At 56.4% G+C, this 15,729-nt stretch overlaps 1 protein-coding gene across 20 annotated transcripts; it reads right to left on the bottom strand.

Moving 5' to 3' along the window:
- Celf3 (CUGBP Elav-like family member 3) lies at positions 1-14,651 on the bottom strand. Of its 20 annotated transcripts, none has more exons than XR_001576396.3 (14): positions 14,550-14,626; positions 13,676-13,781; positions 12,544-12,626; positions 7,321-7,369; positions 6,811-6,939; positions 6,459-6,538; positions 5,540-5,683; positions 5,230-5,371; positions 4,885-5,034; positions 4,268-4,333; positions 3,850-3,981; positions 3,440-3,583; positions 1,735-2,692; positions 1-1,042 (listed from the first exon to the last, which is right to left on the bottom strand). XR_001576396.3 is itself a non-coding variant. In XM_006994809.3 (14 exons), the coding sequence occupies exons 4-13, from the start codon at positions 7,367-7,369 to the stop codon at positions 2,565-2,567; spliced, it is 1,161 nt and encodes a 386-aa protein (XP_006994871.1). In that variant the 5' UTR covers positions 12,544-12,626; positions 13,676-13,781; positions 14,550-14,651; the 3' UTR covers positions 1-1,042; positions 2,556-2,564. The 20 variants fall into 20 exon arrangements, 14 of the variants coding, with proteins under 14 accessions (XP_006994871.1, XP_042135410.1, XP_042135408.1 ...); XM_006994809.3 differs by having other exon boundaries at positions 2,556-2,692; positions 6,811-6,936; positions 14,550-14,651; XM_042279476.2 differs by having other exon boundaries at positions 2,556-2,692; positions 13,676-13,991; positions 14,550-14,628.
- Positions 14,652-15,729: the final 1,078 nt, after the last annotated feature.

The raw sequence follows: 15,729 nt of genomic DNA, 5'->3' as shown, positions 1-15,729 counted from the left end.
GGTGCTTTTAAACTTTTTTCTTTATTTAGACAGAAAAGACCAACTCTTTAAAAGTAAAACTCAATAAATAAATAAGTAAAGCGTAGAGAACTGTCAGAAATTGACTCCCCCTCTCGCCCTTTACCATCCCACCCCCACCCATGTTCCTTTCCCTAAAACCTCTTCCTAAAGAAAATGATCAGGTAATAAACCCCCTAGCCCTCCCCACACCCTTCCTCCCAAATACCCAATTACCCCCAAAGCAAAGGGAGAAATCAAGAGAGAGGGAAAAAAAAAATCCAAGGGCAACATTGTCTAAACTCCCAGAAAGAGGGATGGCAGCGTCTGGCTGGTTGGACTGGTAATGCCCTGGTGGTCATGGTATATACATGGAGGGGCCAGCAGAGACTGTAAACATTTTTAGGGATTCAGGGGAAGGTCTTTTCCTCATGAAAGGAGGGTCTCTGTGACTGACTGGCAGAGAGGCAGCCCTCAGGGCTCCCCCACACCCTCCTTTGAGGGGGCCCTTGGGGGAGGCCGTGAGCTTTAGGGCTGGGAGCCTGGGATTTGGAGATACCCTCCCTCTAGCTGAGGGTAGAGGGAAATGTGAGAACCAGCTTCTGAGAAGCCCCTCCTGGGGAAGAGGCTGGGGTGAGGACGCTTGGGAGAGAGGACGCCGGCCCGCCCGCCGCCCGGCTGCCCTCATGGGCCTGCACAGCCACTCCAGGCCCACTGAGGGGAGCAGGTGCCAGCAGCGGGTGCAGAGGCCCGGCTCGGAGCCTCAGCAGAAGGCAGATACCCCTGAGCCTTCGAGCCTATTCCCTGCTTCCTCACAAAGGCCAAAAGGGCACTGGGGAGGAAATAGGCTCTTGGAGCCAGGGAAGCAAAGCCATGGCCCTTCAGAGAGGCAAGGTGGTGGAGCGAGTCAGGTCCTGGGCCCTTGGGGCCACGAAGCAGCTTTTGCCCCAGACTCCAATCAAGGCCCAGGGCGGATGTGCAGAGAAGGCCGGGGCCAGTCATGGGAAGAGAGTATCAAGTGCCCCTTCCTCTGGTATCTCGAGACCTGTGAAGGAAGGAAATACGGGTGAAGCGCAGGGAAGATGGCGAGGACCGGTCACGGGTTCCGGGAGGTGGGGGCAGGGAGTGGTGGCGGGGCTACTTGAGAAAGGCCGGCCATCAGAAAGGCCTTGTCCCAACAGAACCATCCGCTCGCCTCCCCCGTCCCTCCAGCTATGAGGGCATAGAGCAGGGAGAGAGACACACGGGGGGGGGGGGGGGGGGGGAGGAAGGGCGCGACAGTATAGAAACTGAAGCTGTTAGGGAGAAACACATCCAAGATGGACTGGAAGAGAGAGAGAGCTAGATGGGGAGAGAGGTAAGGAGAAGAGACAGACAGGCAGGCAGAGAACTAGGAGGAAAGAGAAGGGGTGCATGGACAAGACAGACACCTGGAGAGGGGAGCACCCGCAGAGGCCGGGGTGACCCAGGAGGGGCTCAGGGATGGAGTCTCCCAGGGTGACACCCCACTCCCAGCCCTTGGGTAGTGTTCTCATTCCTTTTTGGAAAGGAACAAAGGAAAGCAAGAGAAAAATGCACAGACCACAGACCACAGTCACCAATCACTGTTGACCAAGCACATCCCGTGAGCTGCCCCCGGCCCTGAGCCTGGGCTGGGGGGGCGCTTCCCTCCACAGCCCCTCCCCAGATAACAAACAATTGGCTCCAAAGACAACACGCTCGTTCCATGCAACTTACAGGGGCCCGGAGCAGGGGTCCGGGATGGGGGCTTCAGCCGACAATGGACACGGACCCTGGGCTGGGGGCCCCCAGGGTGGGGGGGATTAAGCAGCCAGGATTGGGGGGAAAGGGGAGAAACAGAAATGTGGGTATTGTTCTTGGGTTGTGATTTTTTTCAAGGTCTGGTCCAAAGGAGGTTAAACAAATCAAAAGTAGCCAGGGTTCACAGGTCTGTGCCCCAAGTCTGGATGGCAGCCTCACCGGGCTGGAGGGGCCCCGTGTATTTCCCAGGTAAGTGCTAGTCCACTTCCTCCACTAAGCCAAGCCACGCCCACTCCCAGCTGTACCGCATTCTGCCCTGGAGTTGAGGGCAACAGGACCCGAGTGTCTCCACTTCGCAGGAGACAAGGTTTCAAAACCAAGAGGCTCTATGACCCCCGAGTTCTCTAAAGCAGCCTCCTGGCCCCCAAAACCTACTCCACTAATTTCATCCAACCCAAAGGAAAACCAGAAAGAGAAAGACACAGACACATGGACACTGACCAGACAAACAAGACCAGATACTGTGGAAAACTCTGGGAGCAGACACAGGTGTAGATTTGGCTCTCTCTGGGGTGGTGTGTGAGTGTGTGTGTGTGTGTGTGTGTGTGTGCGCGCGCGCGCGCGCGCGCGCGCGCGCGCGTGTGCATGCTGGTGGAGACACAACTGACTGAACAATAGCTGGGGGCGTGGCCCAGACCTGAGTTCCTTATGCCCAGCATCAGGGTGGGTTGGTAGTGGAAGAATGGTCACAGTGTGTGGAGTCTGGAGATGAGGTCACAGGACAGAGCAGCACCCACCTGAAGCCCTTAGTAGGGCCTGTTTGCATCCTTAGGCCGCTTTAGCTGGACTTTGAGGCGCTTCATGCCAATCTGGAAACCATTCATTGCCTGGATGGCAGCCTGGGCACTGGCCGGATTGTCGAAACTCACAAAGCCTGAGGTGAGAAGGGCATAAGGCCCGGCCCGGCCCCACATCGCTGTCCTGCCCCGGGGCCAGGGCTGCTTGCTTGCTTTCCCTGTGCCACCCTACCTCTTCCGAGCATCTCTAATCCCTAGAAACCTGCCTGGCACACAGTAGGCATTCAGAGAGAATTTGTTGATGATAGATTTAATGAGTGAATCCAGTCCAGCCATTCACAAACTAGCGTGTGCTTTCCATGTTCTTTGAAAGGTGGCTCTTGGCCTAAGAGTTCTCCGAAACCTGCCTTTTGAAAACCCTGTAAGTGGCTTTTGAAGCAAGGGTCTGAAGCAGGCTTCCAAATGAAACCTACATCCTTTTGAAATCTAGTATCTCCAGACTACATGAAATGGAGTTGGCTCGTGTGTGTGTGTGTGTGTGTGTGTGTGTGTGTGTGTGTGTGTGTGTGTGTGTTATGATAGAACATAGGATCTCATGCCACTACATGTGCTCAAATTTCTGAGCTACATCTCTAGCCCCAAGGTTGGTTCTTGAGGAGGAAGATGAAGCTGTGACCTTTTTACAAGAGATGGGCTTGGGTGGCAACTGTATGGGATGGTGGGTGTGTCAGAAATGGTTCTTTTTTGGTCTTGTGTATTCAGGCTTTCAAAGGCTAAGTTCGTTGAGACCCTAAATGCCTCCAAATGCAACAAACTTCATTCTAAGTTAGAGTTCAAACAAAAAAAATGTCCATTGTCTGTCTTTTGGATCATCATGTTCTTACCAAAACATTTGCTCTGATTGGTGGCCCGGTCAACAAAGACTTTGGCTGAGATGACATGACCAAAAGGGACAAACATCTGGAGGATCTCTGAGTCCGTGAACTCCTGGGGCAGGTGGTAGATGAAGATGTTGCAGCCGTCAGGGCCTGGGTGGCAGCAGAGATAGAAGGGATAACTCAGAGACTGGGCAATGCCGCCTGGGACGGCGGAGGTGCGGGGGGAAGCAGCTGGGGAGAGCGGCCGCCTGGCCCTGGCCCCCAGCGGTGTGGGCAGGCCTCCCCACTCCTTCATCCTCACACACAGGGCCAGAGCTGAGTCTGGCACAGAGCCGTCGGGAGCACCAGGGCCCACAACATGGGCGATCTTATCCCTGCGGGTTCGCAGCTGTCGGGACCCTGCCCCAAGCTGGTACCTTCCCGCTGCTGCTGCTGCTGTTGCTGCTGCTGCTGCTGCTGCTGAGGTGGTGGTGGTGGCTGCGGGGCCACCAGGGCTGGAGGCTGCGGGAACGCGGGCGCAACGAGGCTGTAGGCTGCAGGATAGGCTGCTGGGGTGGTGAAAACAGAAAAGGCAAATGGGGTTCCCCTGGCCCCTCACAGCCAGCCTTGTCTCCCTCTCCAGCCCTATCCAGTGGAGTCCGCAGGGCTGAGAGTATCAGGGGAGGGGCTTCCTCAGACCAAGTCCTGGGGGTGCTGCCCTCAGGCATCCGTTCTCACGGGCACAGCTTGTCAGGAAGGCCTGAGGGTGTGGCTGGCAGGGGGTGTAGACGCTTAGACTGTAGTTTCTAGATCTCTCTTCCTCATGCCATGCCTCCCACCTGGCCAGGGCCTCACCTGTGTAGTGCTGCATTCCTGCATAGGCCTGCTGGAGGGGATCCACAGGGGCAGCGGGGCTCTGGGCTGTGGAGAGCATCACAAGCCATGAGTGGGTCTGGGACACAAAGGGAACCCCACCAGCACCTCTCTCAGCAGACAGAGCCTCATGGGGGGTGGGGATGAAGGGTGAGGTGAGAAGGGGAAGTGCACATGGCAGTAGGAAAAGGGGAAGAGCCCAGTGTCTGTCAGGCCGGTCTGTGACCAACTTGCCACTATGGCCAGGTCTCTAAGCCTCAGCTGCCCAAGCCAAGAAACCCCCCCCCCCAAAGCCAAGTGGAGTAGCGCATGCCTTTAATCCCAGCACTCAGGAGGCAGAGGCAGGCGGATCTCTGTGAGTTCAAGGCCAGCCTAGTCTACATAGTTCTGGGACAGCCTGGGCCACACAGAGACACCCTGTCTCAAAAACACTAAAAGAAAAGAAAGGAACCCGAGGAGCATTTCTGCCCAGGAAGAGAGCAAGAAAAAAGCACCTTAAGCCCTGAGGTTGGAGTGGGAAGGTGTGTCATGGCTGCCAGCAAGGGGAGTGGTGGCCTGGATGGCTGATGGAGCGAGGTGGGGCGGGCAGAGACCCCCACCTGGGTAAGGGTGAACCCCGTTGGGATACAGAGCATCAGGGGCAGGCTGCCCCGTGGGCTGGGTGGGCACCGGGCTGTAGCCGTTGACGCCCAAGGCAGCAGGGATGGCAGAGACGGGCGTGGCGGCAATGGCAGGCGGGGTGCTGGTTCCTAGGGGGAGAAAAACGACAGCGACAGAGCAGAGGGACAGGCGCACAGATGCAGAGAGCCAGCTGGCAGACCCGGGGACAGAGCGGAGCAAGCAGGCCTTTCTCTGACCCTGAGCTCCCCTGTTCCCCGCCACGGTGCTCTTCTTCCCCGCCCAGCTGCGTGTCCCTAGCCCCACCTGCCTACCATAGGCCTTACCTGAGGATGGCGTGATAGGGGTGGCGATGAGGCCATTGGCATTGATGGCAGCCATGTGCTGCATCTGCACGGCAGCCATGGTGGCCATCGGGCTGAGGTAGGCACTGTGAGCTGCTACCAGGGCTGCCTGCTGCTGCATCAGCTGTGGGATGGGGGAGAGAGTAGGTCCAGGCCCCCAGCGCGGGTGCGGGTCCGCGGGTGCACGTCCGTCTCCCTCCCAAGCCCTGCTTTGGTGATGTGGAGGGCGGGCCGTGAAGGACATGGAGGTGAGCAGGAGCTAGCTCGCACCGGGGATGGGGGGCGTGCTTACGGCCTGAGTGTAGGCGCTGTAGGCTCCAAACTGGAGGGCGATAGGGCTGAACATGCCCAGCTGGGCAGCCACCTGTTGCATTCGGCGGAGACCTCGCTCCTTCTCAGTGTCAGCAAACTTTACCACCAGGCTGGATGAGGCACCCTGGGCAGGGGCCCACGTGTCACAGGAAGAGTCGGCATCTGCTCCCTGGGGGCCTCAGCGTCTGGCCTCTTGGGGAGCGCAGCCACCACAGTGCCCAATCCAAATGGGGAGATCCTAATCCCACCATCCCCCTGCACTGGGATGTGTAAAAGGCTAGACAGAATTGAGGAGTGTGAAGTGCTCAAAATTGGACCGGCCTGTGGGGATGGGAAGGACAGCGCTGCGAGGCGTCTGGGCTGGCAACCCACGGCGGATTATTAGCTGTGGGGAATGTTAATCGGAACATCCACAAGGATAGTCATAGAGTCCTAGACTCTCAGAGCTGAAGGGGCCCAGGGTTCAGTTCTGTCTGATGTTGAGCCCTCTTCTTGTTTGATGTCTGCCCTGCCTCTGCTGGAGACCCTTGAGTTGTGGGAAGGCCCGCATCTTTTGGAAGCAGCTAGTCAGGTCCAGTTAGGAACTCCAGCTCACATTCAACTGACCCAACACTAACATTCAGGGGCATCAGTATCTACACATGCTGGGCAGGGCAGGTGGGGCCTTTAAGCCAGGGTCCCGACATCCCAGGAAATGAGGTGGGGCATTTGGGAGGGTAGAAAAGAGAAGGCTGAGGAGTGGAGGAAGTCGGAGAGGAGAGGGTGTAACACTTGATTCCGTGGCTCTTTTGCAAAAACTTAAAAATAAAATAATAGAAGTTCTATCTGAATGAATCTTGATCTATGCTAGGGCCTGGTGGGTCTACCATTGGGAAGACAAGGAGGGCAGTGGAGCTCACCGGCAGGGTCCGGCTGCTATGGAGGGTGTTGATGGCTGCCTGGGCCTCGGCGTGAGTCTGGAACTTCACAAAGGCACAGCCTAGAGTGAATGGTTGGGGTAGAGGAGAAGAGGGTTGAGTGCCTACCGTGAGGGCACCCTCTGGGGTTCTACGGGCAAGGGGAGGAGTGGGCGGGACTACCTTTGCGGGCACCGTCTGGAAGGGGAGGAGTGGGCGGGACTACCTTTGCTGGTACCGTCTGGAAGGGGAGGAGTGGGCGGGGCTACCTTTGCTGGTACCGTCTGGAAGGGGAGGAGTGGACGGGACTACCTTTGCTGGTACCTTCTGGAAGGGGAGGAGTGGGCGGGGCTACCTTTGCTGGTACCGTCTGGCCCCCGGAGCACAGTGCACTCGTCTATGGTCCCAAATGGTTCAAACATCTTCCGGACATCCTCATCTGTCTGCTGCTTTCCTAGCATCCCCACAAAGAGCTTCCGGTCTTCTGGGGGGGGGGGATAGGAGGGGGTAATGTCCAGGGCCTGCTGACCACTCTCCCAGCCCTGCATCTTCCACCTGGCCCTGTTGCTCCTGACGCTATTCCCCAGCCTGGGGATCAACAGCTCTAGGTGTGAAGGAGTGATAGCCGGGAACTGGGGTCCAGTAACGTGCAGCACTCTCATCCCAGTTCAAGAAGGACTTGAACTCTGTTTTTGTCATCTCTGCGAATGGTCCCGATCTTGTCTCCTGCCGCCACACTCACCTATTCCTTAACCCCAACCTTAGGTAATTCTTCAGTACCATCAGACTTCCTTCCTTCATCCCTTTCAAGCCCTGAGCCTGGGGGTGGGAGGAAAGGGGCTAAATCCAAAGTTGTAGAACCTACCTCCTCGACTCTCGCTGTCGGCTGGCTTGACCTGGATCGGCCTGTTCATCTAGAGGAGAGAAAAGAAGGAAGCTGCCAGGACCTCCACGGAACATCCGAGAGCCCTCCCCAACTGAGATGGCCAGAGATTGAAGGGAGCAAGGTTGCCCCAGCCCTCTAAGTTGATGGGAAGGAAAGGGTAGGACCAGTCTTGTCTAGAATTCAGAGCTGAAAGGATTAAAGGTATGGGGGACAGGGGATGTGTTGGAAGATGTTCATGGGGTGCAGCTCTGGACTCAGGTTGACCTCAGAATGCTTGGGCCACCCATAGGTGTTGCTCTCTTAGGTGAGAAATGCCTGCCCATAGGACACAGGTCTTAAGTCAGAGCTCAACCAAGGGACTGATCCACCAGAGCTGCCTCCATTCTGCAAAGTAGGAGCAAGCAGAGGCTATCCCATGGAGAACCCCCAGGGAAGGATGAGGGAGACCCCACAGAGGCCCAGAATTCCTTCTGACCACTGGAGGTGTGTCAGCCTCTCTTTCTGCTCCCCTACACCCCTTGACCCCAGGGGGAAGGCACTCGGGCAGCACAAAGGGAGCAGATGCCCAGTCTCCGTGGCAACGGGAGAATGCGCACCATGGCAACCGCCCACTCAGCCTGATTTATCCGTCCCCGTCGCCCTGGCGACCGTGGTGATGTCATCACTTCTGCTTCTCCACACACACCCAGAGAAGGACTGGGGGTGGGGGGGTGCGAATAGGGTATGCTGGGGGTGGAGGATTGGGTGGGGACTGGGAGGTGGGGGAGGGGCCCTGGAAAGCTTCCTGGTCCTGGAGGGAAATAAGTGGAGTGAGCCCTGCAGGGGCCATACCATTTGTTCTCCTGCCCTTCCTCCTCCAGAACCAACCCTTGGTGTCTGAAGAGCTGAGAAAGCGCTGAAGGAGCGGAGGCTATCCATGCTCCTTTGCCATCCTCCCTGGCTCAAAAGTTCTCCAGAGCTCCACCCTCTCTCCCTGACACCCAGAGTATCACCCTTTGTTCAGCCTTCAGTGTGGGGGTAGAAACATTCCTAGTTCTATTCTGCGTGTCTTGTTTGGTGAGTGAACTTGGGAAACACTCCCACAGGTTGATTTCCTTAACCAAGATGGCGCGGGCTAGCAAGGTAGTGACCGGAAAGCGGAAGAAGCATTCAGGATTCAGCGCTGAACTTCTCTCGCTGTTGAGGACTTTGACTGCTAGGGTCACACCCAGTCCCCTCACTCATGTGATGGTGGGACCATCTTAGTTCCAGAGACCAAAAGCCCAAGGTGAGGCATTCATTTACATGAGGCTAAGGGTACTGCAATGAAAGTCATTTAACTGAGAGGAGACTCGGGGCCAAGCAGCCCTGCCTCGCACTAGCTGTGTGCCATGGCTAAGTTGTTTCTTCCTCCAGGCTTCAACTTCCTCCTCTGTAAGGGGACAGACCAGAAATCCTGTGTTCAGGTGCTCCTCACCTCTGGTACTCGAGTATTTGGAGACCTTGAGTGACTTAAATTAACATGGAGAATACAAAAAATACCGCTCCTGGCTGGACTCTGCCAGCCAGGTGTTCTCAGCCTCAGATCAAACCTAAGACCCATCTCCAGTGATATTCCTGCACCCCCTCCTTCCCTCCCCCAAAGCTCTGGGTCTGTGAGCAGCTGGTGGGGGGTGGGAGGGTCCCAGTCACATAAATCCTCCTACCAATCTGCCCCCAGATTTACCTTCTACCAATCTGGGATTATCCCATCTGAGACTCAATCTCCTAAGGGTGTGTGTGTGTGTGTGTGTGTGTGTGTGTGTGTGTGTGTAGGGGAGGTCTATGCCTAGAGAGTTATGGTCATTCACCTCCCCTTCTGTACTGTAGCCAAAACAGGAAATTCTCTCCCAGGTACCACAGCACATCCACCCGTCAAAATGGGGAGACAGAACCAGGGACAGCATGGGGCATTCTTATGATTGACACTATGCCCTTCCCAACAAGTCTCTGGGAAAGTTGCTGTTCTCTCAGAGACTGAGAACCTGGGAGAGAAGTGATGTCGTGCTGGCCCTGCACATGCTTTGAGCACAAAAATAGCATATCAATAAATACCCACAGCTGATGTGCACCCTCACAGAGACACAGCACAGGCCACAGTGTGGACAGAACCGCCCACAATACCCTCACTGAGGTCTCCTCAGTATTCCCAATGCCCATTTCCAGCCCCCCTCCCACTCCTGGCGTGGCACTTCCTGTGGGAAGCTCAGCTTTGTTAGCTTGCTTGGGCACACCTGCCCCTTCCCCTGAGTCCAGCTGTGCTGTGTTTACCTGGCAACCTGGCAGGTGCCTCTTCCCTAGCTACCACCCACCAGGTGATAAGCCCTCCCAAGAGCCTCCCAAAGAAGAAGAGGCTATTTACACTCCAGCCAGGGAGCTTGGTCTGCTTTCACTAACAGGACCACTGTTCGGGTCCACCCCTCTCATTAACAGTCAAGATCCCGCATCCAAAAAGATCTTACTCATCCTCAAAATCTAATTGTCTTGAGGGTGCAGGTCGGAAACCTTGCCACTCCTGGCGTCACAGTTCCTGGTGCCGCAGAAACCCCCCTCCCTGCCTCAAGCTGATGGGAATGCCCACATCTCCAGGGTGGGAGTTTCATTCAGAACAGATGGGGAAGAATAAGCCAGGCAGAAGCATCCCTCACAACCGACTTCCAAGAGGCCACACCCTGCTAAGCATGGATCCAGGGCCTGGGACAGAGCCTCCCTGGGAGAGAGGAGGACATGGGGCTCAACAGCCACAGGCCAGCCTGAAACATCATCTCACTATGGTAGCACCTTCTAGATTCTGGGTGATAAAGAGGAGAAGCAAGAAGCAGGCTAAGATGCGCTTGTTAAAATAGACCATGCAGGAGGGCTTGGAGATAAGCAAAAACTTAGAGAACAGTGCATTGGCTGACACCCTATACACACACAGACACACAGACACACACAGACTGACACATGAGTGACACACAGACACACACACACAGACTGACACACACAGACACACACACACAGACTGACACGAGTGGCACACACAGACACACACAGACTGACACACACATGAGTGACACACATACACAGACACATGAGTGACACACACATAGACTGATAGACTGATACACACATGAGTGACACACACACAGATTGACACACACATGAGTGATACACACAGGCTGAATCACACAGACACACACAGACTGACACACGAGTGACACACACAGACTCACACACACATGAGTGACACACAGACTCACACACACATGCACACACAGAGACACACATTCGTACACACATAGATACACACAGACTCACAGATACATGCACACACAGACACACACATGCACACACACAGACACACGGCAGACTCACACATACATGCACACACAAAAACACACTCACACACACATGCACACAGACTCACACTCACATGCACACACAGACACACACACATATCACACAGAGACATGTACACACAGACACACAGACACACACACACTTGAAGGGGCAAATGGCAGGATAAAACACTTGGTAGGGTACAAAGACAAGAGTTGGGTTATAGGTATCTGCCCCCTTGACTGCCCTGTCCGCTTTCAGAACCCCTTAGCATGGGATCCTTCCTGGAAGAATGGAACCCCTCACTTCCTATTAGGAACTCTATCGGTCCCTCTGGATTCTGTCAAGTGTGCCAAAGGCCACCGTGGGAACTCCGTGTCACCTGGGCGGTCTGGCGCAAAGTGAGAGAAGCATTCTCAGCAGGGGCCTTCCCCACTCCCACGCCCAGCCCATGAGTTTTCAGGAAAGGCAGGCAGTGTCACACCAAGAGTTTTGCCTGAGCTTCACAGGCAACTGGAGGGGACAGATGCAGGGGAGTTATCCCTAACTGTACTCTGCCTTTGGGGCGCCCACCCCACATGGTCCTTCTTCCATGTCCCTTTTCTGGCCTTTCTTGGTCTCCTCCCACTGACTCTAGTTCCAGCAGCAGCTCTGAAATGAGGAGCAGGAAACCCAGAGCAAGGAAGGTGAAAATCTGGTTTGTGAGGCCCCCTCCAGAGAAGCAAAGGAGGGGAAGTTGGGGTGCGGCAGCTTGCATGTACTCCTGGCCTGTAAGGTGCTCACATGCATGTGTGCATGAACACATGCTCACCCTAGACCCCTAGGCCAGCTCACTCGCATGCACTGGTCCTACATGCCGGGCAATGGTGGGTCCTGTTGGTTGGGATAAGATGGTGGCGAGGGCCAGAGGGGACCTCCAGAGAGCTGGAGGTTGGGGGCGGGATAAGCAGTTCTATTTTTCTATATCCCCACCCCATCTGTTCTGTCTGTTTCCTCTCAGGAGGATGGATGGTCAGTACCATTCTCTGTCCCACGTGGTGCAGGAGTAGAGGCTGGGACAGATGTCTCCAGCCCCCAGACAGGGCTGAGCAAAGGTTTGCTGTGAGGCTTCCTTGGGACTCACAGACTGAGAGAAAACAGAAGCAGATAGCCGGCCAGAGGGGCCAGGGACCTTCTAGATGCCTGCTCTCAGTTACCAGCCCAGGTAGGAGGCCGGCTCAAGAAACAAAGAAATGTAACCTTGCAGGAGGGAAGCCACCTGAGGGCCACCTCTGCTTCCCTGACCTCCCTGGGCACACTCGGTGGGGTCAAGCCTGAGCTTTCACCATCACGACAGCTCTGCCTGCTGCCCCAAACTCATATCCACCCCAGACCCTGCTCCACTTTGGTGCCCCGTGGCTCTGTTTTGGAGTGCTTCCTGGGAGACAGGCAGGGAGCCTGTGTGAGCTCAGAAATCAGCACAGAACAGTCCAGCAGGCCCAGCTGCCTGTTCTCAGGGCAGCACACCCTCCCCCATCTCACAGGCACCACAAAAGAGTGCCGGGCGACTCTTGCTCCCTCTGACACAGGTGTTCAGTCTACTGTGTGTGCCCCTCATACAGCTAAATCCTCCCTCTTGCATGGCCTGGGGACGGACTGGGGACAAGGGGGAGGAGCTGCAGGTGCTGCTCCTCAGAAAAGGTCACATTTACCCCACTAATGGTTCTTTTTTTCACACATCAACAGAAGGAAAGGGATGCTAGAAGGACTGCCTGGTGATGACAAGAGGTGGAAAATAACTCAGTGTCCTGGGAGGGCCGTGGGTCCCCTGCCACTCCTAAAGCTGCTCTCAGCCACCCTGACCCTGCAAAGCGCAGGACTCACCCCTGGGAGAGTCTTCTGTTCGTGCAGGGCGCTCTGGGCCTTCAGGGCTGAATCGCGGGCACAGTATGTCAGGAAGGCACATCCTGAGGAGACACAGGCGGAGAGCCAGGGTTGGGGTGAGCCCCCAGCTTCCCCTTCCTAAGGGGCTTCCCCAGGAGACTGAGGATGGGGGAGGCATCTCCCCTTCTTGCCATCTCTGCCTGCTGGGTTGGGGAGGCAGCCCAGAGGGATAAAAATTATACCTTTTCTCTGGGGCGGAGACCTGGAGGTAAGGGAGGAGAGCATTCGATGTGTTGAGAGACGGGACTGGGACAGGAAGAACTGATTTCCAAGCAGGTAGGGCAATGTGGTTCTCTCTCTCTCTCTCTCTCTCTCTCTCTCTCTCTCTCTCTCTCTCTCTCTCTCCTCTCTCCTCTCTCCTCTCTCCTCTCTCCTCTCTCCTCTCTCCTCTCTCCTCTCTCCTCTCTCTCTCTCCTCTCTCCACCCTCTTCCCTTCCATTTCCCCACTTCTCATGTCCCCCAGACTCTATCGGAGGCAGGTGTGGGGAGTGCACAGAGAAGGGAGAGGAAAAGCAGCAGCCGGAAGTGCTTTTTCCAGAGCCCCGAGACCCAGCATCTGGAGCTCTCCAAGTGCTGATCCCGGGCCAGCCCTGCTTCTGCTGCACACACAGCTCTTAGAGAGAGCTCAGGGGCATTTTCCTAACAACTTTCTACGTCCCACAAACGTTGCCCAGTCTCTCTTCTCCCCGCCCTCTCCTCTGCTCCTCGCTTTAGTCCTGGGCTGCCCTGGTTTGGCTATATCCCACTCTTTCTAGGTTGAACACCTGGCCAGCCATCCCAGCATTATCTGGGGCAGCTCACATTGTCGATCTTGATCCTCTCTCCTAAAACTTGTCCTTCTGACCCTTCTGGAGCTCGTCCCGTGCCATCAACACCCTCCTCCATCTCTAGTGCCGAGTTGTCTTAGTTCTGCACCCGGCAGTCCCTGTCACTCAACTGAGTTCTCATTCAGCTCCTCCATCCAGTCCCCAGCCCCTGAACTCTGCTTCCAAGTCGTTCCTTTCCCACCACTCCATCCCTCCAGCTTCCCCCATCCTTCCTGCCTCCTCTCCAGCCTGGCCTAACCCCTCACCCTTGTGCAGCCCGGTGTACTTGTCCTTGATGACAGTCAGCTCGAAGATCCGACCGAACTGCTCGAAGATGGGCTTCAGGTCCTTTTCCTCCAGATGCCTCGGGATCTGCCCCACAAACAGCTTGATGGCATCCGGCTCCTTCATTGGGGCGGCCCAGGAGGAGGGGCCAGGGGGGAGCAGGGAGAGGCCCAAAGACAAGGGAAGCTGCCCAACCAGGAGGCAGGTGGTGGGGCCCAGGGGCCCAGCAGGGCCGGCTTTCCCTTTGGCCCCCAACCACAGTGCCGATCAGAGGAGAGCTCTTCACACAAAGGAGGCCTGGGGAGTTGAGGGCTAGGGGTCAGGGGTCTAGGCAGATACTGTCAGGCCACCAGGGGGCATAGCCCAAACAAACAATCTCCCTCCCAGAGATCTGGCAAATATCCCAGGATGGGGGTCAGGGCAGCTAAGCCCTGGGGCGTTCGGGTGGTAGCGGGAGCGCCGGAGCTCAGAGCGCGGGACCAAAGGCACAAATGCCAAAGGAGTTGGGCAGAGAGTCAGAGGGGGCGATGGGAAGGAGGCTGAGGGGCTAGGGGCCTGACAGGGTTGCCAGCAGCGTCATGAGGGGTCCCTGCTCCTGATGCGGGGCAGGTGACTCTCTGGTTGGCTTCCTAGGGAGGACACCTCCCTTGTGGCCGATCCTTCTGCTGGGTCCGAAGATCCCTGATGCCAAATGCTTGATCTCTGATGGCGGCAGGGCTCCGGGGGCCCCTTCTGCCCTGCCCCCTTCAGGTTCTCCCTCGACCCCCCCCCCTCCCACCCCCACCCTGGATGGTTCCCCGGCCTGGGCTGCTGCCGGCTACTCCGGACGCTAGGGCTGCCTGCTTTCCCGGTCACCTGGGTCCCGGAGCTCTGCTCTCCGGCCGCGCTCTCCTCAACAAAAACCTCCCCCCTCCACACCCCCCTCCCCACTCCCACCTCCTTTCCCCTGACATCACTGATGTCAGTCTCAGGGGTGGAATACAAATTCTCCACTCTGGAGAGAGACGCACAACTCATGCGAGCGCCACTCCCTCTTTCTATCTCTATCCTCTCCGACTCCCTTTCCTCCCTAGAAGAGCAGCTGGTGTCGATAACAACCCTTCCCCCATCTTACTACCCAATCAGGAGTTGGGCAATACACGAAGATGGAGAATTTATAGAGGAGCCCTAAGGTGGGGCCCATTGTTCCGGGGGCTGGAGCTGTCCCTGGTGCTGGAAGAGGAAGCGAAGACCCAGGGGATGGAAGCTGGGGGTGGGGAGTAGAGGGGAGTCTGGCGTTTGGGGAGCCTGAGAATGAGGTCCCAAGGAAGGAAACAAGGAAGAGAAACGGGAGAGGGCAGGCAGGCAGGTTGAGGGGCAGGAAGGGAGGTGTAGATGAGAAAGGAAGCAGTCACAGGGTCTGGGGGAAAAGCGCAAAAGTGAGGCAAAGAGGAGAAATGCGAAGCGGTGTGGGGAGAGGGAGCCAGTGGAGGGGAGTGCAGGAAGAGGACTGTGTATTCTTCCAGAAAAGGAAGCAAGGGGAGCTGTAACAGCCTGGCATTGGCACACACCCCCTTCCTTTTCCCTGGGGGGTTTGTGTGTATAAATGCATGGGCAGGGAGGCGACAGCCGGTGGCAGTTCTCACTTGTAAGAAGACCCTTGAAGACCAAGATTCCATTTAACTCGGCATCCTACCGTCCACAGAGTCTCGGGTGGTGTCTTCCTTATACATAGTAGGTGCTTAACAAACACTTCACGAAAAGAACCTGTGACATGTGTAGATCCCCGATGCCTTCTGTGGGAACAAGCCCAGCTGCTAGGCTCCCCTTGGGGGCAGAGTACCCAGTTACTCCTTCCTTTGCTCAGAGTCAAATGAGGGGAGCCAAAAAACACGTTCAAAGGATCATCCCCCCCCAACAATGACACTTCTAAACCTGATCATGGTGCGTTCCGTGACCCAGAGGAAAGCTGGCCCTCTCTGCTCAAGCAGGACACCTGCTCAGTGCAGGGTGGATCTGTTGGCATCAGCTCTCAGTGGTAGCGGTCCCTGCTCAC

The sequence above is a fragment of the Peromyscus maniculatus genome, chromosome 6, assembly GCF_049852395.1.
Source record: "Peromyscus maniculatus bairdii isolate BWxNUB_F1_BW_parent chromosome 6, HU_Pman_BW_mat_3.1, whole genome shotgun sequence".
Classification (NCBI taxonomy): Eukaryota; Metazoa; Chordata; class Mammalia; order Rodentia; family Cricetidae; genus Peromyscus; species Peromyscus maniculatus.
Note: the sequence above shows the minus strand (reverse complement) of the source record. Positions and strands in the feature narration are given on the sequence as shown.

Coding starts and splice junctions, on each gene's coding strand:
- Celf3 (XM_042279476.2), bottom strand. CDS start 13,820: ATGAAGGAGCCGGATGCCATCAAGCTGTTTGTGGGGCAGATCCCGAGG. Junction 12,627..13,675: donor GTACACCGGGCTGCACAAGG/GTGAGGGGTTAG, acceptor GTGTCTCCTCAG/GATGTGCCTTCCTGACATAC. Junction 6,940..7,320: donor CGACAGCGAGAGTCGAGGAG/GTAGGTTCTACA, acceptor CCCCCCCCCCAG/AAGACCGGAAGCTCTTTGTG.